The sequence below is a fragment of the Cervus elaphus genome, chromosome 5 (genome assembly GCF_910594005.1).
Source record: "Cervus elaphus chromosome 5, mCerEla1.1, whole genome shotgun sequence".
In the NCBI taxonomy this organism is placed as follows: domain Eukaryota; kingdom Metazoa; phylum Chordata; class Mammalia; order Artiodactyla; family Cervidae; genus Cervus; species Cervus elaphus.
Window position 1 is genome coordinate 119611735 of NC_057819.1, and position 26694 is coordinate 119638428.

At 38.7% G+C, this 26694-nt stretch overlaps 1 protein-coding gene and 1 long non-coding RNA gene across 6 annotated transcripts in view; both read left to right on the plus strand.

Moving 5' to 3' along the window:
* TANC2 (tetratricopeptide repeat, ankyrin repeat and coiled-coil containing 2) overlaps positions 1-26694 on the plus strand; it is a 371488-nt gene that overhangs the window by 91469 nt on the left and 253325 nt on the right. For all 5 annotated transcript variants that reach the window (XM_043904966.1, XM_043904965.1, XM_043904967.1 and 2 more), the window contains exon 3: positions 12628-12699. In XM_043904966.1, the coding sequence (XP_043760901.1) occupies positions 12628-12699 (72 nt within the window). The remainder of the gene's footprint in view (positions 1-12627; positions 12700-26694) is intronic.
* On the plus strand, positions 1405-10396 carry LOC122695278. The gene is made up of 3 exons (XR_006341338.1): positions 1405-4376; positions 6875-6876; positions 10379-10396. It is a non-coding gene; the product is annotated as an uncharacterized LOC122695278 (long non-coding RNA).

Consider the following 26694-nt stretch of genomic DNA (forward strand, 5'->3'; position numbering starts at 1 on the left):
TTGTTTCTTGATCTAGTTAAAAAAAAAAAAAGAAGAAGAAGAAGAAAGCTAATATTTATCTCATTAGGTTTTATTGAGAATTGAGTGACATAAATTCATAAGGCGTTGACCATAGTGCCTGGCACATAATGTAGACCAAGTAGGTAATGACTATGTTCATTAGTATTGGCACAGTCTAAGAAGCTTGAGCTTCACTTTTTCCTTTTCAGTTATGTAGGATATTTAACGAGTTTCATGCTGTTAATAGTGTGTCCTCTTGAAATGATATGATTAGGATGGCAATTTGCCTCTGTGTCTTTCTCCCCAAAACCTATAAACTGAGTCTAATCCCAATCTAATCATGAGAAAAGCATTAAACAAACCCAGCATTTGCTGGATCATAGAGAGAGCTAGGGAGTTCCAGAAAAACATCTACCTCTGTTTCATTGACTGTGCCAAAGCCTTTGACTGTATGGATCATAATAAACTGTGGAAAGCTCTTAAAGAACTGGAAATACCAGACCATCTTACCTGTCTCCTGAGAAACCTGTATGCGATTTAAGAAGCAACAGTTAGAACCCTGTATGGAACAACTGGTTGGTTCAACATTGAGGAGTATGACAGGGCTATCTGCTGTCACCCTGTCTGTTTAATCTATACGCTGAGCACATCATGAGAAATGCCAGGCTGGATGAGTTACAAGCCAGAATCAAGATAGGCGGGAGAAACATCAACAAACTCAGATACACAGATGATACCACTCTAATGGCAGAAACCAAAGAGGAACTACAGACCCTCTTGATGAGGGTAAAGGAGGAGAGTCAAAGAACCACCTCAAAACTAAATATTAGAAAAATTAAGATCATGGTATTCAACCCCATTACTTCATGACAAGTAGAGGGGGAAAGGTGGAAGTGGTGACAGATTTCCTCTTCTTTGGCTCTAAAATCACTGCAGATGGTGACTGCAGCCGTGAAATCAGAAGATGATTGCTTCTTGTCAGGAAAGCAATGACAAACCTAGACAGTGTATTGAAAAGCAGAAATGTTACTCTGCCAACAAAGGTCCATATAGTCAAGGCTATGGTCTTCCCAGTGGTCACGCATGATTGTGAGAGCTGGACTGTAAGAAGATGGAGTGCTGAAGAATTGATGTTTCCAAACTATGGGGCTGGAGAAGACTCTTGAGAGTCCTCTGGGAAAGCAAGATCAGACCAGTCAATCTTAAGGGAAATCAGTCCTGTGTATTCATTGGAAGGACTGATGCTGAAGCTCCAGTATTTTTCATGTGATGTGAACAGCTGACTCATAGGAAAAGTCCCTGATGCAGGGAAAGATTGAGGGCAGAAGGAGAAGAGAGCGTCAGAGGATGAGATGGCTGGATGACATCACCAATGCAATGGATGTGAACTTGGGCAAAGTTCAGGAGATGGTGGGGGACAGGGAAGCCTGTTGTGCTGTAGTCCATGGGGTTGCAAAGAGTTGGACACTACTGGGTGACTGAACAGCGACAGCAACCACTTAGTGTTAGGCTTGTACACCTTGAAAGCACAGTCATCAGCTTTTAAAATACTGACATTATTACTGGTGATTGCTCCATTTACAATTAGCAAAACTGTTTTGTTTCCCTGTTATTAGTCATCATCACTGATGCATTAGTTCTATCATGAGAATTGAAACATTCTGTTTAGCAGAACTTTTCTTGAGCTACAGATCAGACTTTCTAGGACATTTTGGATGCCTTAGGCAAATATAAATTAATAACTCATCATAAAGAAGTTAACTCTTTTTTTCTATTCAGAATCTACAAGCTAGGTCTATGAAAACCTGTGAACTAGGCAGTTTTATATTCTGGCAAACTTTGAAAATATCTTATAGTATGCTTTTGAAAAGCATTAGCTATGGTACTGATGGCCTGCTAATCGGTTGTTTGGTGTGCAATCCTTCATTTTCTCTTTAGAGAAACTCTGTATATGTCTTCTTAAGAACTAAATAAACTTTTAGGTAGATCTGAGCTTCCCTATGAATATTTTTATTGAAAGATAAAGATTATACTTCTCCAGGGGACCTTCCCAACTCAGGGATCGAACCTGGGTCTCCTGCATTACAGGCAGATTCTTTACCATCTGAGCCACCAGGGAAGCCTGTATAGCATACTAACTACCAGCTGTAGTACTGATGGCATGTTAACCAGTATATTTTGTCTGGTATAGAATGTTTCCTTTTCTCTTTAGAGAAACTCTGTGTATGTTTTCTTAAGAACTAAATAAACTTTTAGATGGGCCTGGGCTTCCCTGTGAACATTTTTATTGACAAATAAAGATTATGGAGATTGAAGTGGAAGATAAGGTCAATAGTGCTTTAGAATGATGCTGCTCATCTTTTCTTTTTATAGCAATAGTTGGGATAAGAAAAGAAAAACACTAACTTCTAAAACTGTGTCTCAAACCTTTTCAGTACCACTTTTTATTGTTTTCCTTGACTTGATTTGATAAAGGCATTCATTTCAGAGCTGGGCCTTGACAAAATTAATTCAACTTCTTTTTTTTAAGGAATAGCTATATATTCCAAAGTTGGCACTGAAAATACCATATGAATAAGGCTGTCAGAGACAAGTTTTGAACATTTTACAGTCCAGAGATAGTCATATAAATAATTATTATTCAGTGTGGCAGTGTTGTAAAACAGATAGGTATAATGTGCTTTGGAAGCACAGAAGAGGGAACATTTAATTCTTTCTGATAGGCCTCCAGAAAGTCTTTACAAAGAAGATAGGAAATGACATTTAAGCCATCTTTTGGTGAATGGATGTTGTTGATCATGATGATGATAGATGAAGAGTACAGTTATCATTTAATAAGTGTCTACTTGGTACCAGATGGCATGCTGTGTTTACTCTACATTCATTTCTCACCACAACTTCATAGGCTGTTACTGTATCAACTTCACAGAAGTATGTAAATGAGTGATCATGACCATATTCTAATAAAACTTTATGGACACTTAAAATTTCAATTTTATGCCATTTTTATTTGTCACAAAATATTATTTTTTAAACTTTCTCCCAGTTACTTACAAATTTAGAAACCATTCTTAGCTCACTGGCTGTCTTTAAAAAAAAAAAAAAATGGCAGCAGGATAGATTTGGCTTGTGGTCTAGTTTACTGACCTGTGCTTAATATGACAAAGGAGATTTATTGGGTAATAGAGTAGTTTTCTTCAGTAATTCAGTGTTCACAAGGATCTTGGTGTTTTCTATTTCTCTGCCATAACTTTCATAGTGTTAACTTGATCCCATAGTTTATTCCCCCTTGTGTGTATAAGATGACAGAATATCCAGGGTCTCCATGGGTTATCTTCCATGTCTAGGGAGAGACAAGACCTTTCCCAGAAGCTCTTTCTAATCTCTCTTGAACTTAATCCATTTAGATTTTACCACTTCACAGGAACCATACTAAATCAAATACATTGAACAAATTCAGTGATCAGTTCTCACTGTTTATATTACTTGACCTATCAACATTTGATCTTTTCCCTTCCATGAACTCTTTACTTGACTTCTGTACTCTTCTGGTTTTGTTCCTCTTCTCTGGCCACTACTACTTGTTGTCTGCTGGTCTCTCCTCATACCCACAGCCTCTGCATATTGAATTCAGCCCCAAGGCTTAGACCTCTGACCTCTTGTCTCTGTCTCTTGTCTATACTCCCTTGGATATCATGCATTTTAAATGTGATTATGTAATGACTGTATTCATGTATGTCTGTCCATATCTGCTTATTTGTCTAATAGGCATCTCAAACTCAATATGTCCAAAAGAGAGGTTCAAACACTCTTCTCATCCCCAAACCTGTTCTCTCACAGTCTTCCCTTTTCAGTAAGTTGCAGATCCATCATTTACCCCAAACATCAGAATTAATCCTGACTTCTTTTCTTTATTTTTCTCTTCTGACAGCAGATTCTCTCCACTACACCTTCAGAATATATCCAGAATCTGACCCCTTCTCACCACCACTACACTCCCTTAGTCCTGGTGTTCATCTTTTCCTGGGTTTTTGCAGTAGACTCTTGGTTGGTCTCTACTTCTCTTCTCTTTCTACTTCAGTTCCAAACCACTACCCCCACTACCTTAATGATTTCTTTGTTATTGTAAAAGGCAGTAGAGGGTCTGGGAATGAAGCCAGATTTCTGAAACCAGAGACTTAATTTTAGGAGTACTGTTAGGTTGGTGCAAAAGTAATTGCAGTTTTTGCATTGTTGAAGTTTTCCATTTAATGTTGGAATACATTCTAAGTAAATGTGGTTATTTTATACATAATTTTAATGTACATTTCTCTCTTTTTATGTTTTTTTTTTGTAAATGACATTACTTGATGTTTATTTTATATTTATTTTAGACTGTAGAAATGATATCAGACAAAAAGCAAATTCGAGCAGTTTTCTTGAGTCCAAAATGGGTCATAAAGCAGTGGAGACAAGTCACAACATCAACAATGTATTTGGCCCAGGAACTGCTAATGAATGTACAGTGCATTGGTGGTTCAAGAAGTTTTGCAAAGGAGATGAGAGCCTTGAAGGTGAGCACAGTGGCTGGCCATCAAAAGTTGACAACAATGACAGTTGAGAGCTGTCATCAAAGTTGTTTCTCTTACAACTACACGAGAAGTTGCCACAGAACTCAGCATCGACCATTCTATGGTCATTTGGCATTTGAAGCAAATTGGAAAGGTGAAAAAACCTGATAAATGGGTGCCTCGTGAGCTGACAAAAAATTGTCATTTTGCAGTGTCTTCTCTTACTCTGTGGAACAGCAGTAAACCATTTCTCGATTGGAGTGATGACTAGCTCAGCGGTTGGACCAAGAAGAAGCTCCAAAGCACTTCCCAAAGCCAAACTTGTACCAAGAAAATGTCGTGGTCACTGTTTGGTGATCTGCTGCCCGTCTGATCCACTAGAGCTTTCTGAATCCTAGCAAAACCATTACATCTGAGAAGTATGCTTAGCAGATTGATGAGAAGCCCCGAAAACTACAACACCTGCAAGCCAGCATTGGTCAACAGAAAGGCCCGACCACACATCGCACAACCAATGCTTCAGAAGTTAAACGAATTGGGCTACAAAGTTTTGCCTCATCCGCCATATTCACCTGACCTCTTGCCAACTGACTACCACTTCTTCAAGTATCTCAACAACTTTTTGCAGGGAAAACACTTCCACAACCAGCAGGATGCAGAAAATGCTTATAAGAGTTTGTCAAGTGCACAATTTTTTTATGCTAGAACAATAAACAAACTTATCTCTCATTATTAAAAATGTGTTGATTGTAATAATTCCTATTTTGATTAATAAAAACATGTTTATAATGATTTAAAATTCATGGTCTGAAACCATAATTACATTTGGACCAAGCTAATACTAACTGTGATTTGGGGAAAGTTCACTTTACTTCTCTCAATCTGTCTTATGTTTAAAATGGGCATAATACTTGTTTCCTGGAATTAGTATTAAATGGAATAATGTAGAGACCTACTGAACCCATTGCCAGTAGAGAATAGATACTGAACAAATTGTAGTTCTTTTCTCTTTTCTACACCCAACTGATGAGCAGTTTTTCATCTTTTCTGTTTATCATTGTGCTTAGGTAGCCAGTGACCATCTTCTGTACTTATTTTTTCGTAAATAGCCCTTGGCTAATAAATAAATCCACCTTATGTTCCTGGGTCTTTTGCATTTTCATTACATTCTATATGCCACCTAGGGTGGCTCAGAGGGTAAAGCGCCTGCCTGAAACGCAGGAGATCTGGGTTCAGTCCCTGGGTCAGAAAGATCCCCTAGAGAAGGAAGTGGCAGCCCACTCCAGTACTCTTGGCTGGAAAATCCCATGGATGGAGGAACCTGGTAGACTACAGTCCATGGGGTCACAAAGAGTCAGACACGACTGAGCAACTTCACTTTCTTTTCTTTTCTTTCTTTCATGTCTGCCCTTGTTGGCATTAAGTGTGTAGAATTCTTGCAGATTCACACCGGATAGTAAAACTTTATGTGCATAATAGATTATATGTATGTAGTCATAGTGCCTCCCACCCCTTCTATTAAGGGTCATATATTTATGCTTCTAAAGGAGGATTGAAGACAATCAACTTTAAAATCTTAATTCACAAAATCAAATTTAATTTTTATTCTGGCACATTATCTAACTGAGAATGCTTTAGTGGGCTGAGGCTACCTTATTTTTAAGCTGTAATATTTTGATCCTGGACTGAGAAGAATCATCATTTAAAGTATCCTTTGCTTGCAGGAAAGAAAACATTTGTCTTAGAGTTAGTTAGGCACTGTCTTATTAGACTTTCTCTAACTTAAATTCCTTCATAGGAAATCACTAAATACGGAATATCTGTATGTGGTTGGTTTTTGTTTGTTTGTTTGTTTAACTAACACTGTTGTAGTGCATTTATAACCTGAGTTGAAAGCTGTTCACCTTAGGAAGTAAATATTCCTATGACATTTTTCCCTTTTAAATAATGGATGAGGAAGTCTATTAATAATGTTTCTTAGTATTAAAAGTGTATTGTTCTATATTATTTGCTGGATTTAATTTAGGATGCTGATTAAAAAAACAAATGTTCTCTGATCCAGGAAAAGTAAGCTCTGATTTTAAAAGCTAGCACTTAAGTTGGACAGTCAAGTCTTTTTTTTTTTTTTTTTAATTTTGTACCTGTTATAGATAAAGACTATGCCAAAGCCTTTGACTGTGTGGATCACAATAAACTGTGGAAAATTCTGAAAGAGATGGGAATACCAGACCACCTGACCTGCCTCTTGAGAAATCTGTATGCAAGTCAGAAAGCAACAGTTAGAACTGGACATGGACCAACAGACTGGTTCCAAATAGGAAAAGGAGTATGTCAAGACTGTATATTGTCACCCTGCTTATTTAACTTATATGCAGAGTACATCTTGAGAAATGCTGGGCTGGATAAAACACAAGCTGGAATCAAGATTGCTGGGAGAAATGCCAAAAACCTCAGATATGCAGATGACACCACCCTTATGGCAGAAAGTGAAGAGGAACTAAAGAGCCTCTTGATAAAAGTGAAAGAGGAGAGTGAAAAAGTTGGCTTAAAGCTCAACATTCAGAAAACTAAGATCATGGCATCTGGTCCCATCACTTCATGGCAAGTAGATGGGGAAACAGTAAAAACAGTGTCAGACTTTATTTTTGGGGGCTCCAAAATCACTGCAGATGGTGATTGCAGCCATGAAATTAAAAGATGCTTTACTCCTTCGAAGGAAAGTTATGACCAACCTAGATAGCATATTAAAAAGCAGAGACATTACTTTACCAACAAAGGTCCATCTAGTCAAGGCTATGGTTTTTCCAGTGGTCATGTGTGGATGTGAGAGTTGGGCTATAAAGAAAGCTGTGAGTGAGTGAGTGAGTGAAGTCACTCAGTCATGTCCAACTCTTTGCAACTCCGTGGACTGTAGCCTACCAGACTTCTCCATCCATGGGATTTTCCAGGCAAGATACTGGAGTGGATTGCCATTTCCTTCTCCAGGAGATCTTCCTGACCCAGGGATAGAAGCCGGGTCTCCCACATTGTAGGCAGATGCTTTGCCATCTGAGCGACCAGGAAAGTCACCAAGAAAGCTGAGTGCCAAAGAATTGATGCTTCTGAACTGTGGTGTTGTAGAAGACTCTTGAGAGTCCCTTAGACTGCAAGGAGATCCAACCAGTCTATCCTAAAGGAGATCAGCCCTGAATACTCATTGGAAGGACTGATGCTGAAGCTGAAGCTCCAATAGTTTGGCCACCTGATGCAGAGAACTGACTCATTTGAAAAGACCCTGATGCTGGGGAAGATTGAAGGTGGGAGGAGAAGGGGATGACAGAGGATGAGATGGTTGGATGGCATCACTGGGTCAATGGACATGAGTTTGGGTAAACTCCGGGAGTTGGTAATGCACAGGGAAGCCTGGCATGCTGCAGTCCATGGGGTCGCAAAGAGTCAGACACACCTGAGCAACTGAACTGAACTGAACCTGTTATATCAGTGGGCTTTCCTCTGTGAAGTTCAAATAAGTGTATTTGAAGAAAGTCTGAACATCTTAACTCAAGCTTGATGAGTAAATTTTAACTTCACAGACACAGCTCTGTTCTACCTTCTACACTCCAGGGTGAGGTAATCAGTCTTATGCAAATAGTTTGACTTGCTTGATGACTGAAGGTCTTCTGTTTTGTCCAGAAATGTAGATGTATGTATAATGTGTGGGAGGTCTTATCTGTAGTGAAGGAATTGTGTCTTAAGCAAAGCAAAAAGATTTAAAATACTGTACATCATTGCAGTTTTGCTGTTTTGGATAATGGAGTCATTGATTGCATAAGCATACTACAAACACTTTTAAAGAGCTTGAACTTTTTTTCTACACCATCTTGGGTCAATGGTGAGTTTATTATTTTTAAAAAATCTTTAACTGTTTACTTTTACCTGAGAGTTGATCTCAACACTTATGACTAGCCTCCTCTGGGGTAAGACATGGTTAAGATTTCAGTCTTAGAGGAGTGAATTGCTTAAGTTTATTGCCATGGATTTCAGATTTAATTTTTAAAATTCAGGCAATTAAAACATTTTAGATTATGATGATATCAAAATTGATGACTTTTTGTCTTGCCTTTGGCTGGATGACTCAAAACTATCTTAAACCATTACTGTCTGTATTTTTCTTGTAGGTTGTTTTATTGATACCCCAACATTTTGCAGATCATGCAAATTTAATACTATTTGAAGTCTTGTTTTTTATTTCTCTTTCTCCTTTTATTCTTTAGAAAGACAGTGCTGGTAGGGGGAAATGTCTGTATTTTAGTTGTATTATTTATCACACACTTGAAGGGCATGTTTTGATGTTAAAACAGAATGTTATGTATATAATATAATTTTATTCACGTGGAAAAATGAAAATTTAAGACATGCCTGAATATGAGTGTTGCTCACTGTAATTTATTCCCAAGTAAAAAAGAAGAAAGAAATTTGCATTAAAAATTAGATGATCACTAGTAAGGAAAATTGACTAGGAGTGTACTTACACATCCTGATACAAGATGCCACAGATTTCTGGTATAGTTGTATCTTTTCATAAAATGAACCATAATTTCATAGTAATTTAGGACTTCATAATACTTTTTTTTTTTTTCCCTTATCTGTTGAGAGACCTGGGTTGGTTGTTTGACCTGTTGAATTTCCCACAGTTGGTATTTTGTTGATTATACACTCAAGAACAGTTGAACCTGTTTTTTTTTCTTTTCTATCCTTCGATTTTCCTGAAAAGTGACAGCTAGATCCAGAGGTTTGACCAGACCCAGGTTTGATTGCTTTGGCAAAACTGTGTTGGTTGTGTTTCTATCGTCAGGAGGTATATCATGTCCAGTTTTGGTGGGTTTTTTGTTCTCTTTTTTGATGTTATTAGCCATTGTTGCTTGATGCCTACAGAGATATTAATTAATTTCAAGTTGTGAAATAGTGGTGTTTTATCTTTTGTTTCCCACTTATTACCTGGAATAATTTTAAAGAGAGCTCTTTCTTATATACTTTTTGGCTACTAGTACAGTTCATATAGGAAATGTGAGATGAATTGCTAAATCTTTCATTTCCCCAGTTTTCAAGATGATGAACTAGGTCCCTCTCAACCTCAGAAAGTGACCAGTTAGTGTGTTGGTGCCTTGGTTTTTTTTTTCCCCCCTCCTTTTTTCTTTTTTCTCAGCGTCATTATGATCTGCAGTCAGTTGTACCCTTAGTTAGTTAGTTCTTTGGTAGAGCTAGGAAGAGGTCCATGGGACGATGATACTCCCTGAGTTATTGCATTGTTCATAAGCTGTTTCACTCAGTCTTTTTGATGACCTCAGTTTTATATTGTTTTTGATAGTGTCTTTACTGTTGCATATGTCAGGGTGACCCAAGTTCATCTAGTACATTTCCTTTGATAAACCAGCTAGTTCTTTAAGACGTTCTGATTTCTTTTAATGGAGAATGGCATTTTAGGATCACAGCCTGGGCCCTAGGGATGGACATCACTACTTAATTAGTCAAGATGCTAGATATTTTAAATGACAGAGCTTTGCCAACAAATGTCCGTCTAGTCAAGGCTATGGTTTTTCCAGTAGTCATGTATGGATGTGAGAGTTGGACGGTGAAGAAAGCTGAGAGCTGAAGAATTGATGCTTTTGAACTGTGGTGTTGGAGAAGACTCTTGAGAGTCCTTTGGACCTCAAGGAGATCCAACCAGTCCATCCTAAAGGAGATCAGTCCTGGGTGTTCATTGGAAGGACTGATGTTGAAGCTGAAACTCCAGTACTTTGGCCACCTGATGTGGAGAGCCGACTTATTTGGAAAGACCTTAATGCCAGGAAAGATTGAGGGCAGGAGGAGAAGGGGACAACAGAGGATGAGATGGCTGGATGGCATCACCGGACACAATGGACATGGGTTTGGGTGAACTCCGGAAGTTGGGGATGGCCAGGGAAGCCTGGCGTGCTGTGGTTCATGGGGTCGCAAAGAGTCGGACATGACTGAGCAACTGAACTGAACTGAACTGAGGAAATTTGTGTGACTCATAAGATTTTACTAATGTTTGTAATATAGATTCAATACTCTATAGAGTTTTTGTTTACTTTCTGTAATATCTCTAGTTCCTTTCTTCCACATTGAGAATCTGCTTCTCAAGGGGATGACATCAGAGTATCCCATAGTTATTCATTGCCTTATCCCTCTTTTTTAAATACAGTGGTCTCACAACTTTACCACTACCAATTTTGATTACTGAAATCAGTTATTTTCTGTTTGTTTATTCTTTCTCCATTTGTTTTGGTTGTACTGTATCTTCATGGTCAGATTTTATAGCTATTGCATACTATAATCTAAGACCCTAATTTAGTGTTAATTCTACAGTCAATCCTATGTTTATTGCTCATCTCCAGTCCTTATTTAATGTCTAGTCACTTTGATTGCCTCAAATGAGTTCTCTGTTAGAGCTAGGAAGAGTCCCACGGGAACAATATTCCCTGAGTTCTTGCATGTTAGTAATAGTTTTTCTTTCCCCTTTATACTTAAAGGTAAGTTTTACTCATTGTAAAGCCCGTGACTCAAACTTTCTTTGTGTTTCAAATATGTTATTCCATTTTCTTCTGTTGTTTTCCCTTATTTATCATGTGATGCCTAAATGCTCAAAGGATTTTTTTCCCCTTTTTTCTTTAAAGTCTAGTAATTTTAGTAGAAAATGTCCTGGTCCATTGATCTAACTTGATTAAGTAGTATACAAGGTGCTCTTAAAATATGTAGTTTCACATGTGAAAGTGAAAGTGCTAGTCACTCAGTAATGTCCAACACTTTACGACCCCATGGACTATAGCTCCAGGCTCCTCTATCCATGGAGTTCTCCAGGCAAGAATACTGAAATGGGTAGCTATTCCCTTCTCCAGGGCATCTTCCTGACCCAGGGATCAAACCCAGGTCTCCTGCATTGCAGGCAGATTCTTTACCATCTGAGCCACCAGATATAATAGTTTCAAATATATATGTATGTACATCTGTATATATAAATGTATTTATACATGTAACTATATTACATATACTTAGCCACTTTTTTCCCCCTAAAAAGCTTTCTTGAATTACAGTTTTTTAGTATTTGTTCTGTCCTCTCACTTCGGTTTTCTTCCTTAGGGACTCCTATTTTTATCCTTATACTGGATCTTCTTTGTCTATCTCCAATGTGTATCCCCTTTTTCCAGATCCTTTTTAATCTATTTCTTCTTCTTAAAAGATTAGTTTAAGATTTTCTTCCATCTTACTTTGTATTCCTTTTTAAGATCTTTTGTATTTATTTGCTCTCATATTTCTTATACTTCAGACTTCATTATTGAAATGATTTTTGTTTGATTTCTTAATTCTTTCTTGGTTTCTGCCTTGTCATTTCTGAGTTTTTTTATTCTGATTTATATTGCTCTTTCATGTATTATATAATTTTCCTATGATCTCTCATAAAACATGTAATTTTTATTATAGTAAAACATATAGCCCTAAGGATTATTTGACGTACTATAGATAAGTAAGCAGCTGTAATTAACTTAGACATTGCTTTAAATCAAGGCTTTTAAACTGAAATTCTGTGAATGAACTTCAGAGTAGACTACATTGCTTCATTATACACAAAGTAGAGTGTGTATGTTTGGTGGTGGTTTAGTTGCTGAGTTGTGTCTGACTCTTGCTACCCCATGGACTGTTTCCCACCAGGCTCCTCTGTGCATGGGGTTTTTCAGGCAAGAATACTGGAGTGGGTTGCCATTTCCTTCTCTAGGGGATCTCTCAACCCGGGACTGAACCCAGGTCTCCTGCCTTGCAGGTGCATTCTTTACCAGCTGAGCCACCAGGGAAGCCCTGTATATATGTTTGGGGATCGGGAAAGAATGCATTCACTTTCTTTAGACTTTCAGATAAGGGTGTAAACCATCTCCAGAAAAATAAGGGTAAGAACATTTGGTTTGTGTATGATAAGAAAACAAATGATAGATATAGGAATTTTAAGATAAAGATGTCATCAGGGCTGGTATTACATCAGTTTCGTTATCTATTTGCTTATGGTCTTTCTCATTTTATTCAGATGGAGGAAGCGAGGAACCACCGGATCGAAGACAGTCAAGTGTAGACTCTCGCCAAAGCCGCTCTGGGCAAGGTAAGTTTTCATTAAATTTATTAATAAATTAAAAAGGAAAGATATCAGCTCTTCCTTCCCAGTACTTAATCTGAGGACTGAGGTTTTTGCTGGGTCTAATTTAGATATTCTCATTTCTCATGTAGGAATTTAAATGTTATAATCTAATTGGTTCTGTGTGATAATCATTTATTCAAGATTAAAGAAAATGAAAAATGGTCTCTTTTTTTAAACGGTATTAAAGTTTTAAGTAATTTGGAGCACTGTGGTATATGTCTGGGTATCACTTTTGGAATATAGCCAAAAGTAAATTTTTAGCAGGAGCATTTGTTGCAAGTGTTTTGTCCTGGCTTTTAAAAGTATTTGTCTTAAGTCTCTCAGAAGAAATAGGTTTTGTTTGTAATTGCTCTCAAAAGTTAGGGTCATTTTACTTATTTTCCTTTTCTGTTTAAAATTTATTACTGTAGGCTTTTGAATAGTTTTTTTTTAAGTGACAACCTGAAAACTATGTTAAAATACTCTATCAGTAGATTTTCAGATAGGCCCTCCCTAACTAACATTTAAATTTTGCAGGACTAGCACCTATTCCTTTTTCTTTGTAGTACTTTATTTTCTTCGTCTAAAACTAGAATGAATGTTTCATGATTTCAGAGATTTTTGGTTTTCTTTATTCACTGTTATATTTCCAGTGCCATGATTAAGTACCTGGTACATAGTAGTTACTGAATAAATAGTGTTGGGTGAATGAAGTCATTTCCAAGAGAATGAGAGTTGGAACCCAAACCAGTTAAATATATTATAAAATTTCAGGCAGTAATTACTGAGTTTAGTTTTTAGAGAGTCTTTATTTACAAACAAAATAAAGCCTTAGATATACAAATGTGAGGTGTTTTAATCCTGTAAAACCTCTGGTTCATTTATTCTATAATCCTTCTCTTTTTCTACAACTTTGCTCTTCCCAAGTTTTAGAAAGTACTATTTTTACTAAAACTGTTTGTTGCAGAATAAAAAGAGGGGTAATATATGCAGGTTGATTTGGAATTTTTAACCTGCACTAGTACTTAATCATTCTTAGTATGCATGTATTATAAATATGTTAGAAACTTGTCCTTTTTTCCCTTATTATGAGTATTTTGATACAAAAAAAGAAATTAGAAAAAAATGAACTGTAATATAAAACAGAATCAAACACATTATACACCTTAAATAACATTTTATGTTAGTGATATCTCAGTAAACCTTAGTGGGGGCAGTGAGAAATAAAATGAGCTTGTGTATATAAAATCCTTGTTGGGCTACACCTTGGAGGTCTTGCCTAGCCTCAAGACAGAAGAAAGAGCGCAGACTCGGCAACAGAGGCATCGGTGATTTAATGGATAGGAGACTCTTACACATCTGAAGCATGGTCCTGTGTGTGGCACAGCAGGCAGGACATGGCAGCAGTCTTTACTGCTGGGAGAGGATGGAGTGGGTGGAGGTGTTTACCAGGTGTAGGGAGAATTGACTTTAGGTTGGCTCATTGGTTACCAGGTAAACGAGCAAAGGACCACTCCCCTCACTGCCCAGTTGATAAGTTATCAAAGAGGTGGAGATGTTCTGATCTAAAAGTTCAGTTCAGTTCAGTCGCTCAGTCGTGTCTGACTCTTTGCGACCCTAAGAATCGCATCACACGAGGCCTTCCTGTCCATCACCAACTCCTGGAGTCTACCCAAACCCATGTCCATCGAGTCGGTGATGCCATCCAGCCATCTCATTCTCTGTCGTCCCCTTCTCCTCCTGCCCCCAATCCTTCCCAGCATCAGGGTCTTTTCCAATGAGTCAACTCTTCACATGACGTGGCCAAAGTATTGGAGTTTCAGCCTCAACATCAGTCCTTCCAGTGAACACCCAGGACTGATCCCCTTTAGGGTGGACTGGTTGGATCTTCTTGCAATCCAAGGGACTCTCAGGGGTCTTCTCCAACACTGCAGTTCAAAAGCATCAATTCTTCAGCTCTCAGCTTTCTTCACAGTCCAACTCTCACATCCATACATGACCACTGGAAAAACCATAGCCTTGACTAGACAGACCTTTGTTGGCAAAGTAATGTCTCTGCTTTTTACTATGCTATCTAGGTTGGTCATAACTTGCCTTCCAAGGAACAAGCGTCTTTTAATTTCATGGCTGCAATCACCATCTGCAATGATTTTGGAGGCCTAAAAGCTAAAGTCTGACACTGTTCCCCCATCTACTTGCCATGAAGTGATGGGACCGGATAGCATGATCTTAGTTTTCTGAATATTGAGCTTTAAGCCAACTTTTTCACTCTCTTCCTTCACTTTTATCAAGAGGCTTTTTAGTTCCTCTTCACTTTCTGCCATAATGGTGATATCATCTGTCTATCTGAGGTTATTGATATTTCTTCCGGCAATCTTGATTCCAGCTTGTGCTTCTTCCAGCCCAACGTTTCTCATGATGTACTTTGCAGATAAGTTAAATAAGCAGGGTGACAATATACAGCCTTGACGTACTCCTTTTCCTATTTGGAACCAGTCTGTTGGTCCATGTCCACTTCTAACTGTTGCTTCTTGACCTGCATACAGGTGTCTCAAGAGACAGGTCAGGTGGTTTGGTATTCCCATCTCTTTCAGAATTTTCCACAGTTTATTGTGATCCACACAGTCAAAGGCTGTGGCATAGTCAATAAGGCAGAAATAGATGTTTTTCTGGAACTCTCTTGCTTTTTCTATGATCCAGCGGATGTTGGCAATTTGATCTCTGGTTCCTCTGCCTTTTCTAAAACCAGCTTGAACATCTGGAAGTTCACGGTTCACGTATTGCTGAAGCATGGCTTGGAGAATTTTGAGCATTACTTTACTAGCCTGTGAGATGAGTGCAGTTGTGCGGTAGTTTGAGCATTCTTTGGGATTGCCTTTCTTAGGGATTGGAATGAAAACTGACCTTTTCCAGTCCTGTGGCCACTGCTGAGTTTTCCAAATTTGCTGGCATATTGAGTGCAGCACTTTCACAGCATCATCTTTCAGGATTTGAAACAGCTCAACTGGAATTCCATCATATCCACTAGCTTTGTTCGTAGTGATGCTTTCTAAGGCCCACTTGACTTCACATTCCAGGATGTCTGGCTCTAGGGGAGTGATCACACCATCGTGATTATCTGGGTCATGAAGATCTTTTTTGTACAGTTCTTCTGTGTATTCCTGCTACCTCTTCTTAATATCTTCTGCTTATGTTAGGTCCATACCATTTTTGTCCTTTATTGAGCCCATCTTTGCATGAAATGTTCCCTTGGTATCTCTAATTTTCTTGAAGAGATCTTTAGTCTTTCCCATTCTGTTATTTTCCTCTATTTCTTTGCATTGATCGCTGAGGAAGGCTTTCTTATCTGTCCTTGCTATTCTTTGAAACTCTGCATTCAGATGGGAATATCTTTCCTTTTCTCCTTTGCTTTTCACTTCCCTTCTTTTCACAGCTATTTGTAAGGCCTCCTCAGACAGCCATTTTGCTTTTTTGCATTTCTTTTCCATGAGGATGGTCTTAATCCCTGTCTCCTGTATAATGGCACTAACCTACATCCATAGTTCATCAGGCACTCTATCTATCAGATCTAGTCCCTTAAATCTATTTCTCATTTCCACTGTATAGTCATAAGAGATTTGATTTAGGTCATACCTGAATGGTATGGTCTAAAGATCACACCAGGCATTTACTGATTAGGCTCTGTGATAAAGAGGGAAAGTCAGTCATATGATTAATGTGTGGGTGAAGCAGAGACTGGTTAAGCAGGGGATGTGTGCAGAGCAAGAGAACAGCCATCTTGGGTGGCCTCACCATATAACCCTAAAAGTAAAATTAGTACAAATTAATAGAAAAAGATGATACTAGTATTAAATGTCAGATTAAATGTCAGATGTAAATTTGGGAGATTATTAATTTACCTTATGCCCTCTGAATTATGTTAGTTGAAATAGTTTTCAAATCAATGAGTGTAATTGAATTTTAGTAGCAAAAGTCAAACTTAATAACAACAAAATCAGTGATTTTCATGATCTTAGCACAGCTGCCTGATCTCACTTTATTCAAATGACAGAAATAGAAGTACAAAGCCATCTATAATGACTTGGGATGAATAAGAATCCATATTACCAGTAGTAAAGAGAAAGGATGGGTACATACTTCTACTTTTGCTCCTTCCAGAAACCCATTAAAAGATCAGTACAGGGGAATTAGAGAGGAGACAACATCAACACAATTTTAGAAACTAGAGAGTGTATGAATAATTGAAGACTAAACATTAAGCTCAGTAGCAGAGAAAATAAAGAAAATAACCCATCTTATCCTCCAAAAGACAGAAAGCTCAAGAATGGCAGCATGTAGAAGTGAAAGGAAGATTGTTTGAAAGTTGAAGAGGCCTTTGGACCCTGGGATGTCCTCCTCAAAATGAGCTAGCCAATCAGCTGGACAAGTGCCTAGCTCTTCACCCCTAACCTTGGCAAAGTCCAGAAACTCACTCTTTGGAGAGGGCAAAAATAGAGACTCTAGGACAGAAGACATCAGCATAGTGGAAGGCAAGAACCCCATCCTGAAGATAATCACCCTTTTAGTCCTCTTCTCTTAATTATGAGAGCTAATCAAGGATTACTAGATATTTGAGGAACCCCTGTAGTGTATGAAAAAAAAAGAGATTAAAATAAATAGGGTAGAGCAGCTTGGAGAAAACAAATCTTTTGCAGAGGAAAATATTAGAACCATTATTAACATCCTCAGGGAAATGAGAGAAAACAATACAGCCATGAAATAAGAAGGAGTTCACTATAAAAAAAAGTAATACTCTGGGCTTCCCTGGTAGCTCAGGTGGTAAAGCGTTCTACCTACAGTGTGGGAGACCTGGGTTCGATTCCTGGAGAAGGGGGTGGTATTCTTGCCCACCCCCACCCCCCTGAAACAAGGGGCTCAACGGGACATTTTAAATCTCAGGCAGAAAACTAAAAAAGTAATACTCTGATTTTTAAAAGAAGTTCTCAGGCATTAAAATTTTGATTTCAAAAATTAAAAAGCTTTGTAGAAGTACTTAGAAAATTAATATTGAAGAAATCTGATAAAAAGTTGAGCAGAAGGACAGAGGTTATAGAAAAGAAGTGAGGAATATGAAGAAATTTACAGGAGCTGTCCAGGAATTTCAATATTCAAATAATAGCAGTGTCCAGAAGAAACAAAGGAAATGAGGAAGAAATCATCAGGATGATTCAAAAACATTTTCTTGAGCTAAAGAACATGAGGTTGAAAAGGCTTATTGAGTGCTCAGTAAAATGGATGTATTTAAATACAAACTAAGACACATCAGGGTGAAATTTCAAATCACTGGGCCAAACAGATCTTTCCATGCTTCCAGAGAGGAGAAAAATTTGTTAACTAAAGTAACAGGAATCAATTGGCTCTGGACTTCTTTGTGGTAACTTTAGAAACTAAACAAGCAATGGCACATCACCTTCAAAATTCTGAAGGAAAGTAATTTCAACCTCATTTTATTTCATATGCATTGAAACTATTAATCAGATATATGAGTGAAATTACGATGTTTTAAGACATGTAACGTTTTTTGTTTTTTTGGTTTGTTTGCCTGCCTTGTACCTTTCTGTTGGAGGGTGTGATCCATCAAAATGATAGAGTCAGATAAATAAAAAAAGAATAGATGACAGGAAATAGGAAATTTAACAAAAGAGAAAGGTAAAGAAATCTTCCACGTACAATGACAAAACAGGGTTGAAGGGCAAACAGACCAGATTGGAGTAGGTTAGAAGCTTCCTGAAGAGCCATTCTCAGGAATGAGATTGTTAGAAATCTGATGCATTTAATTATCTTTAGGAAAGTTGTAAGTAATTGATGAAGGACTCAAGGTTAAGTTGATGATAAATACATAAAGTAGTAAGTGAAAAAAGTTCTAAACACAAGTAAAAAATAATGTGTAGGAAAGGAAATGTTAGAATAAGTTCTCAGTCCTTGGGGTAGAGTAGCTGGTGTCTAGAGTAGCTGATGTACATGTCAGTTACTTCCAGTGGTAAACCTTATTGGTTTACACCAGTGTGATACAGACATTTTTATTTGATTTGGGACCTTTATGGTGAAGGCTTCCCTGGTGGCTTAGATAGTGAAGAATCTTCCTGCAATGCAGAAGACCCAGGTTTGATCCCTGGGTCAGGAAGATCCCCTAGAGTATGAAATGGCAATCCATTCTAGATTCTTACCTAGAGAATTCCATGGACAGAGGAGCCTGGTGGGCTACAGTCCATGGGGTTGCAAAGAGTCAAACACGACTGAATGATTAACACTTAGCAAATTATGATTGGGAAGTAGTGCTTTAAAGCAGGGTGAGCAAATCTGGCCTGTGTTGCCTGTATTTGTGCAGTTGGCTGGTTTAATTTGATAAGTCAGTTTTAATTATTTTTGTATCTGTGTTCATGTGGGATATTGGCCTTTAATTTTTCTGTCTTAGGATGTCTTTGTCTGATTTTTGTATCAGGGTACTCCTGGTGTCATAGAGGAAGTTGAAAGCTAATTCTCCTTCAATTTCCTGCAGTATATTTTATAGAATTGAGATTACTTCATCCATAAGTGTGTGATAGAATTTTCCCGGGAAACTGTCTGGGCCTAGAATTTTCTTTGTGTGAAAGTTTTAAGATATAAATTAAGTTTCTTTAATAAGTATAGGACTATTCAAATTATCTATTTCTCCTGACTGTCCTTTTAAGAGCTGTGGCATCTGTAGTGGTGCCACCTCTCTCATTCTTGATATGAGTAATTTTGAGTATTCTTTCTCTTTGTTCTGGTCATTCTAGTTGGAGATATGTCAGTTCTGTTGATCTTAAAGGATCTGTTTCAGTTTTCCTTCATTTTCTGTATTGTTTTCCCATTTTCTTTTTTATTGGTTTCTGCTCTGTTGTTGTTGTTGTTCAGTCACTAAGCCGTGTCTGACTCTAAGACCCTATGGACTGCAGCACACTAGGCTGCCCTTTCCTTCACTATCTCCCAGAATTTACTCAATTCACATCCATTGAGGCAGTGATGCTATCTAACCATCTCATCCTCTGTTGCTCCCATTTTCTAGTGCCTTCAATCTTTCCCAGCATCTGGGCCTTTTCCAGTGAGTCACCTCTTCACATCAGGTGCCCAAAGTATAGGAGCTTCAACTTTAGCATCAGTCTTTCCAGTGAATATTTGGGGTTGATTTCCTTTAGGATTGACTGGTTTGATCTCCTAGTAGTCCAGTGGACTTTCAAGAGTCTTCTCCAGCACCACAGTTCAAAAGCATCAATTTTTCGGCACTCAGCCTTCTTTATGGTCCAACTCTCACATCTATACATGATGCTGGGAAGACCACCATAGTTTTGACTATACTCACCTTTGTCAGCAGAGTAATGTCTATGCTTTTTAATACACTGTCTAGATTTGCCATAGCTTTTCTTCCAAGTAGCAAATTAAAAGACTTTAATTTCATGGCTGCAGTCACCGTCCACAGTAATTTTGGAGCCCAAGAAAATAAAGTCTGTCACTGTTTCCACTTTTCCCACTTCTATTTGCCATGAAGTGATGTAACCAGATGCCATGATCTTTTTTTTTTAACACTGAGTTTTAAGCCAACTTTTTCACTCTCCTCTTTCACCCTCATCAAGAAGCTCTATAGTTTCTTCACTTTCTGCCTTTAGAGTGGTATCATCTGTGTATCTGAAGTTGTTGATTTCTCCCAGAAATCTTGATTCCAGCTTGTGATTCATCCAGCCTGGCATTTTGCAAGAATGTACTCTGCTTGTAAGTAAACAAGCAAGGTGACAATAAACACAGCCTTGCCATACTCCTTTCCCAATTTTAAAACAGTCTGTTGTTCCAACGAATGTTCGAATGACCATATGAAATGAGTTGCACTCATTTCACATGCTAGTAAGGTTATGCTGAAAATCCTTCAAGCTAGGCTTCAACAGTATGTGAACTGAGAACTTCTAGATGTACCAGCTGGGTTTAGAAAAGGCAGAGGGATCAGAGATCAAATTGCCAACATTTGTGGAATCATAGAGATTGGGAATTCTAGAAAAACATCTAGTTTTGCTTCATTGACTATGCTAAAGCCTTTGACTGTGTGGATCACAATAAACTGTGGAAAATTCTTAAGATGGAAATACCAGACCATCTTAGCTATCTCCTGAGAAACCTGTATGCAGCTCAAGAAGTAACAGAACCAGACATGGAACAACTGACTGGTTCAAAATTTGGAAAGGTTTGTGCTTTGCTCTTTATTATTTCCTTTCTTCTTCCTGCTTTGAGTTTAATTTTCTCTTCTTTTTATGGTTTCTTAAGGTAGAAACTAAGATCACTGATACTGGAGCTTTATTTTCTAATACAGAAATTTTAGTGCTATGAATTTCCCTCTGTGTACTGATTTAGCTGCATTTCACAGACTTTCGTGAATAATGCTTTTATTTTCTTTTATTTCAAAATACTGCCTAATTCCCCTTTTGGTTTCTTCTTTAACACGTGTGTTATTTAGAAGTGTGTTGATGAAGCTTTCAAACATTTGAGAATTTTCCAGATATTTTCCTCATATTAATTTCTAGTTTAGTTTTGCTGTGGTCAAGGAATACACATCCTATGAGTTAAGTCACATTTTCTTGAGACTTGTCTTATGGCCCAGGAAATTGTCTATCTTAAATGTTCTTTGTGTACTAATTAAACTTAAAAGCTTTTGCACAATGAAAAAAACTATAAGCAAGGTGAAAAGACAGCCTTCAGAATGGGAGAAAATAATAGCAAATGAAACGACTGACATATAATTAATATCCAAAATATACAAGTAGCTCATGTAGCTCAATACCAGAAAAATAAATGACCCAATTAAAAAACAAGCCAAAGAACTAACAGACATTTCTCCAAAGAAGACATACAGATGGCTAACAAACACATGAAAAGATGCTCAACATCACTCATTATCAAAATGCAAATCAAAGCCTCAATGAGGTACCATCTCACACCAGTCAGAATGGCTACCATCAAAAAGTCTACAAACAATAAATGCTGGAGAGGGTGTGGAGAAAAGGGAACCCTCTTACACTGTTGGTGGGAATGCAGACTAGTACAGCCACTATGGAGAACAGTGTGGAGATTCCTTAAAAAACTGGAAACAGAATTGCCATATGACCCAGCAATCCCACTGCTGGGCATATACACCCAGGAAACCAGAATTGAAAGAGACATGCATACCCCAATGTTCATTGCAGTACTGTTCACAGTAGCTAAGACATGGAAGCAACCTAGATGTCCATCAACAGATGAATGGATAAGAGAGTTGTGGTACATATACATGACAGAATATTACTCAGCTATAGAAAAGAATGCATTTTCTAATAAGATGAATGAAACTGGAGCCTATTATACAGAGTGAAGTAAGGCAGAAAGAAAAACACCAATACAGTATATTAACGCATATATATGGAATTTAGAAAGATGGTGAAGACGACCCTATATGCAAGACAGCAAAAGAGACACAGATGTAAAGAACAGACTTTTGGACTCTGTGGGAGAAGGTGAGGGTGGGATGATTTGAGAGAATAGCATTGAAACATGTATATTACCATATATGAAATGGATGACCGGTCCAAGTTTGATGCATGAAACAGGGCACTCAAAGTCAGTGCACTGGGACAACCCAGAGGGATGGGATGGGGAGAGGGTGGGAGAGGGGTTTGGATAGGGCAGAGGACACATGTATACCTGTGGCTGATTTATGTAAATGTAAGGCAAAAACCTGCAAAAACACCCTTTTCCAACAATACAAGAAAAGACTCTACACATGGACATCACCAGATGGTCAACACCGAAATCAGATTGATTATATTCTTTGCAGCCAAAGATGGAGAAGCTCTATACAGTCAGCATAAACAAGACTGGGAGCTGACTGTGGCTCAGATCATGAACTCCTTATTGCCAAATTCAGACTTAAACTGAAGAAAGTAGGGATAACCGCTAGACCATTCAGGTATGACCTAAATCAAATCCCTTATGACTATACAGTAGAAGTGGGCAATAGATTTAAGGGACTAGATCTGATAGACAGCCTGATGAACTATGGACGGAGATTCGTGACATTGTACAGGAGACAGGGATCAAGATTAAGAAAAAGAAATGCAAAAAGGCAAAATGGTTCTCTGAGGAGGCCTTAAAAATAGCTGTGAAATGAAGAGAAGCGAAAAGCAAAGGCGAAAAGGAAAGATATTCCCATTTGAATGCAGAGTTCCAAAGAATAGCCAGGAGAGACAAGAAAGCCTTCCTCAGCGATCAATGCAAAGAAATAGAGGAAAATAACAGAATGGGAAAGACTAAAGATCTCTTCAAGAAAATTAGATACCAAGGGAACATTTCATGCAAAAATGGGCTCAATAAAGGACAGAAATGGTATAGACCTAACAGAAGCAGAAGATATTAAGAAGAGGTAGCAGGAATACACAGAAGAACTGTACAAAAAAGATCTTTATGACCCAGATAATCACGATGGTGTGATCACTCCCCTGGAGCCAGACATCCTAGAATGTGAAGTCAAGTGGGCCTTAGAAAGCATCACTACAAAGAAAGCTAGTGGAGATGATGGAATTCCAGTTGAGCTGTTTCAAATCCTGAAAGATGATGCTGTGAAAGTGCTGCACTCAATATGCCAGCAAATTTGGAAAACTCAGCAGTGGCCACAGGACTGGAAAAGGTCAGTTTTCATTCCAGTCCCTAAGAAAGGCAATCCCAAAGAATGCTCAAACTACCGCACAACTGCACTCATCTCACAGGCTAGTAAAGTAATGCTCAAAATTCTCCAAGCCATGCTTCAGCAATACGTGAACCGTGAACTTCCAGATGTTCAAGCTGGTTTTAGAAAAGGCAGAGGAACCAGAGATCAAATTGCCAATATCCGTTGGTTCATCGAAAAAGCAAGAGAGTTCCAGAAAAACATCTATTTCTGCTTTATTGACTACGCCAAAGCCTTCGACTGTGTGGATCATAATAAACTGTGGAAAATTCTTCAAGAGATGGGAATGCCAGACCACTTGACCTGCTTCTTGAGAAACCTATGTGCAGGTCAGGAAGCAACAGTTAGAACTGGACATGGGCCAACAGGCTGGTTCCGAATAGGAAAAGGAGTATGTCAAGGCTGTATATTGTCACCCTGCTTATTTAACTTATATGCAGAGTACATCATGAGAAACGCTGTGCTGGAAGAAGCACAAGCTGGAATCAAGATTGCCAGGAGAAATATCAATAACCTCAAATAGACAGACAATACCACCCTATGGCAGAAAGTGAAGAGGAACTAAAAAAGCCTCTTGATGAAAGTGAAAGAGGAGAGTGAAAAAGTTGGCTTAAAGCTTAACATTCAGAAAACTAAGATCATGGCATCTGGTTCCATCACCTCATGGGAAATAGATGGGAAGACAGTGGAAACAGTGTCAGACTTTTTTTGGGGGGGGGGGCGGAGCTCCAGAATCACTGCAGATAGTGACTGCAGCCATGAAATTAAAAGACACTTACTCCTTGGAAGGAAAGTTATGACCATCCTGGACAGCATATTAAAAAGCAGAGACATTACTTTGCCAACAAAAGTCCATCTAGTCAAGGCTATGGTTTTTCCAGTGGTCATGTATGGATGTGAGAGTTGGACTGTGAAGAAAGCTGAGTGCCAAAAAATTGATGCTTTTGAACTATGGTGTTGGAGAAGACTCTTGAGAGTCCCTTGGACTGCAAAGAGATCCAACCAGTCCATCATAAAGGAGATCAGTCCTGGGTGTTCATTGGAAGGACTGATGCTAAAGCTGAAACTCCAATACTTTGGCCACCTCATGCTAAGAGTTGATTAATTGGGAAAGACCCTGATGCTGGGAGGGTTTGGGGGCAGGAGGAGAAGGGGACGACAGAGGAAGAGATGGCTGGATGGCATCACCGACTCGATGTGCATGAGTTTGAGTAAGCTCTGGGAGTTGGTGATGGACAGGGAGGCCTGGTGTGCTGCAGTTCATGGGGTCGCAAAGAGTCAGATACTACTGAGCGACTGAACTGAACTGAAGGCAAAAACCATCACAATATTGTAAAGTAATTAGCTTCCAATTAAAGTAAATTTTTAAAAAATGTGTTTTATACTCTTTGGAGGTGGGGGTAGAAGGTGCTACAAATGTCAGTCTGGTCAAGTTAATTGATGATATTGTTCAAGGTTTCTGCATCTTTGCTGATTTTCTATATGCTCGTTCTGTCAGTTACTAAGAGAGGAATATTGAAATCTCAGACCATAAGTGTGGATTTATCTATTTCCCCTTGCAGTTCTGTTTCATTCCTCATACCACTGATCCTTTGGTCAGAATGGATTTAAATATTCCCTACAACTGCCATTGGCTTTTCTGATGGGTCAGTGGTAAAGAATTGACGTGCATTCCAAGAGACACAGGAGATGTAGGTTTGATCCCTGGGTCAGGAAGATCCCCTGGAGAAGGAAATGGCAACCCACTCCAGTATTCTTGCCTGGAAAATCCCATGGACAGAGGAGCCTGAAGGGCTACCATTCATAGAATCACAAAGAGTCAGACATGACTGAAGCAACTTAGCATGTGCTTGCTTCATTTTCACCCAGAACTAGAGCCCTTCCATTTAATTATATTTTGTGTTTGCCTGTCTAGGGGGTAATATTCAAAATAGTTAATAATTCAGTTCGGTTCAGTCACTCAGTTGTGTCCGACTCTTTGCGACCTCATGAATTGCAGCACCCTGTAATTAGTATGTCATAAATACCAGCCAACCAGAACAGATGCCAGTCTGTTCAGAACAAATGTTGTTTAGTCGATAAGTCATGTCCAACTCTTCTGTGACCCCATAGACTGTAGCCCACCAGGCTCCTCTGTCCATGGATTTCCCAGGCAGGAATACTAGAATGGGTAGCCATCTCCTCCTCTAGAGAATCTTCCCAACCCAGGGATCGAACCTGCCTCTCCTGCATTGGCAAGCAGATTATTTATCACTGAACCATCACGGAAGCAGCAAACCTTGTCTTTAAACATCTGTTAGGCCTGTGGAGGGCCATGATGCACGATAACCTGCCCTGCCTGATTGCAGATGCAGTTGCTGTTTAATGCCTCTTCTGGTGGCTTCCCTGGTGGCTCAGACGGTAAAGCGTCTGCCTACAATGCGGGAGACTCGGGTTCAATTCCTGGGTCGGGAACATCCTCTGGAGAAGGAAATGGCAACCCAGTCCAGTATCCTTGACTAGAAAATCCCATGGATGGAGGAACCTGGTAGACTCCAGTCCATGGGGTCACAAAGAGTCGGACACGACTGAGCGATTTCACTTTCTTTCTATAGTTATAATGGCAGACATGTAAGATAAGGTGCCTGGTGAGGTGTCTTATCCTTTGGACATGAAGGCTCTCTCCTGTGTGTTAACTAACTAGCCTGGCCTCTGCTCTGTCTCTCAAATACAGTGAATTCTGACTCAAACATACCCACACTCACTGTCCTAGTTTAGGGGCAGAGACCTCTGATGTCATCTGCTCTCAAGTGTAGAAGATGGGAGATGGCCTGACTAAATCAGATTCCACCCCACTCCTTAAGATTGCTGCCCCTGGGCACTTCCTGCTCCTTGCATCTCTTGCTTTTGTGGTTAAAACAGACCTGGAAACACTCTCATCTTTCACAGTTATCCTCCTACACATACACATGGGCTATAATTTCCCCACTCCAGTTGCATCTAGTTTCTGTCTCCCATGGATTTCTGAACATTTCTCCTCCATTATTGACTTTTTGTTCTGTTTTATAATGCTTTAAGAGTTTATTCTTTTTAAAGATACATTTTCTGTAATTTCCACACCACCTATATTGTTGCCATTTTCATCTGAATTACCATCATTTCTTTACTTTACTACTGTTAGAGTGTCCTAACTTTTCATTTCTGTTCTTGCCAACATATAATCTGTTGTCCATTTGATAGCTTTTACTGCTTTTGTTAAA